The 1,868-nt window shown below is 39.1% G+C and overlaps 2 protein-coding genes across 2 annotated transcripts in view; both read right to left on the bottom strand.

The window, feature by feature from the left end:
- Positions 1–221, bottom strand: part of LOC110022244 — a 703-nt gene extending 482 nt beyond the window's left edge. Inside the window, exon 1 of the mRNA XM_020721083.1 lies at positions 87–221. Within this exon, the coding sequence (XP_020576742.1) occupies positions 87–221 (135 nt within the window). The remainder of the gene's footprint in view (positions 1–86) is intronic.
- A 950-nt stretch (positions 222–1,171) lies between these two features.
- LOC110022242 lies at positions 1,172–1,860 on the bottom strand (the record flags this gene model as incomplete). The annotated part of the gene is made up of 2 exons (XM_020721080.1): positions 1,172–1,687; positions 1,771–1,860. Coding segments are annotated over 2 exons (606 nt in total), but the record flags the coding sequence as incomplete, so codon positions are not given.
- Between the last annotated feature and the right edge of the window lie 8 nt (positions 1,861–1,868).

The following is a 1,868-nucleotide window of genomic DNA, read 5'->3' as shown; positions in this document are numbered from 1 at the left end:
CACCAAATAATACTTTCCTGTAAGGTGTTGAACCTTGAGTTCCACATTCTAAAAAAATACAAAAAATATTTCGCGGCACAACATACCTTGAGGAGGATGGGGAAAGCTATAATGAGGATTCTGTGTTGCACTCTTGAAAATCCTACTATCATGGGCACTACCCTCCCAACCAGGCATGATAAATGTGAAACACATATTAAAGTCGCAAACTGCCATGACATTTTGCGTTGTGGTTCCACTACGTCCGATAAATGCAACTTTCTCGTCATTTGAAATCTGTGCATCAACATGTGTTTCATCTATCGCACTGATGCAATCTTAAACATGTAGCTTTAGTAATTAATTAATTAATGTCCTACATTCATTTTAAACTTCATTAATATAAGATTAAATCAGTACCTTAAAGAATGGTGTAGCGTCGATCTTGGCGAATCTCTGCAGGAGTTTGTGAAAACGTTGGATCTAATGGCTTTATGACTTGTTTTGCGAGGCTCACCAAAGCACTCAAACCCACTGAGAAGTACCTGCTAATCGTCTTTGATGAGTGCTGGAATCGTTCCATCGCACCACGCATTGACTCATTCTGTGATAATATATAAAGAGTAATCGCTAACACCTTACGGTCAGTCATTCTCATAGACCCATGGAGGCCATGAGATCCTACGAGTTCTGCTAAAAGATCTGTAAAAACTTCTTGTGTCATGCGGAACAAGTTGTGAAATCTTGTGGGATGCCCGACAAGCATTTCCGCTACTCATTTGTCTCCAAATTGTGATGATGTGTAACAGGGGGAACGAGCGATGTATATGTTGTAGTACTCTACGAGCAAGCTGATAGCTCGTTTCTCCTTCTACGACGTACTTGGTTTGGGTCCATAATGATTTATACTTGATATATTTTGACAAAAAAAATAAATTATTAAACTAATCATCATTAGGAACAGACCTATATAATTTAACATGTGACAAGTAATAACGCAAGCATTCAGTGTAGATGAGAGGTACGAAATTCTAAGGAACGTTTATCAACGGATAAGATTTATGCAGTTTTCATGAAGACAGTTATATGTAAAATACAAAATAAACTGAAAAGTCTCAATGAACAACAGTTCAAATAACCATGTCTTCTCATAAACTGTTCAAATAAGGACATAGCAACTAAAAAAGTCCATTCAAAATTTCTTGCGCTCATAAAAATTTTGTAGATACGACACCCTTCGCTCTTTGGCAATTGCTGTGAAAAAATCTCTCTGCACCGAATCTTGAAGCAGCTCAACAGCAAAGTAGTATAGCTCATTATCCGCTGCAATACTCGGATCCTGCTCTAGAATAGCCACGACCTCATTAATTGATGTTTTCTGCACTTTATGGGGGGCATCATTGGAAGAATCCATTAGGCATGATATCTGGTTTCTGATAGTCGCAGCTCCACCCTTTTTTTTACTCTCGAACCTAGATCGCTTAGGGCGGTTCGTAGATTGAATCTCAGTGGGACCTGGACTTGGGAATTCAGGTGAATCATCTGATAAGCTGACAGCAACATTGTCCTGTGTTTCACCAAATCCCATCTCGCTTGGAGCGCATGCATATTTCCCTGTGGCAACGACACCCCCGAACATTAGGTCTAACTTCTCCTCCAAATCAGGTTCAATCCCACAAGTTTTATACTTTTTAGCTGCCGGCACCACCTGGAACAAAAAACCCAAATCATTTTGTTCAGTCCTGAAAGAGAATTATATTATACAAATTATGAAAAATAAAATTTACTTACCACGAGCCTTTCTGCCCACCACTCTTTCGAAACATCAATGGTTCGCTTTATTGGATCCCAACCTAAACCAGTTGAACCACGCTTTAAATCCTTCCAAA

The sequence above is a fragment of the Phalaenopsis equestris genome, unplaced genomic scaffold, assembly GCF_001263595.1.
Source record: "Phalaenopsis equestris unplaced genomic scaffold, ASM126359v1 Scaffold000175, whole genome shotgun sequence".
NCBI lineage: Eukaryota > Viridiplantae > Streptophyta > Magnoliopsida > Asparagales > Orchidaceae > Phalaenopsis > Phalaenopsis equestris.
Note: the sequence above shows the minus strand (reverse complement) of the source record. Positions and strands in the feature narration are given on the sequence as shown.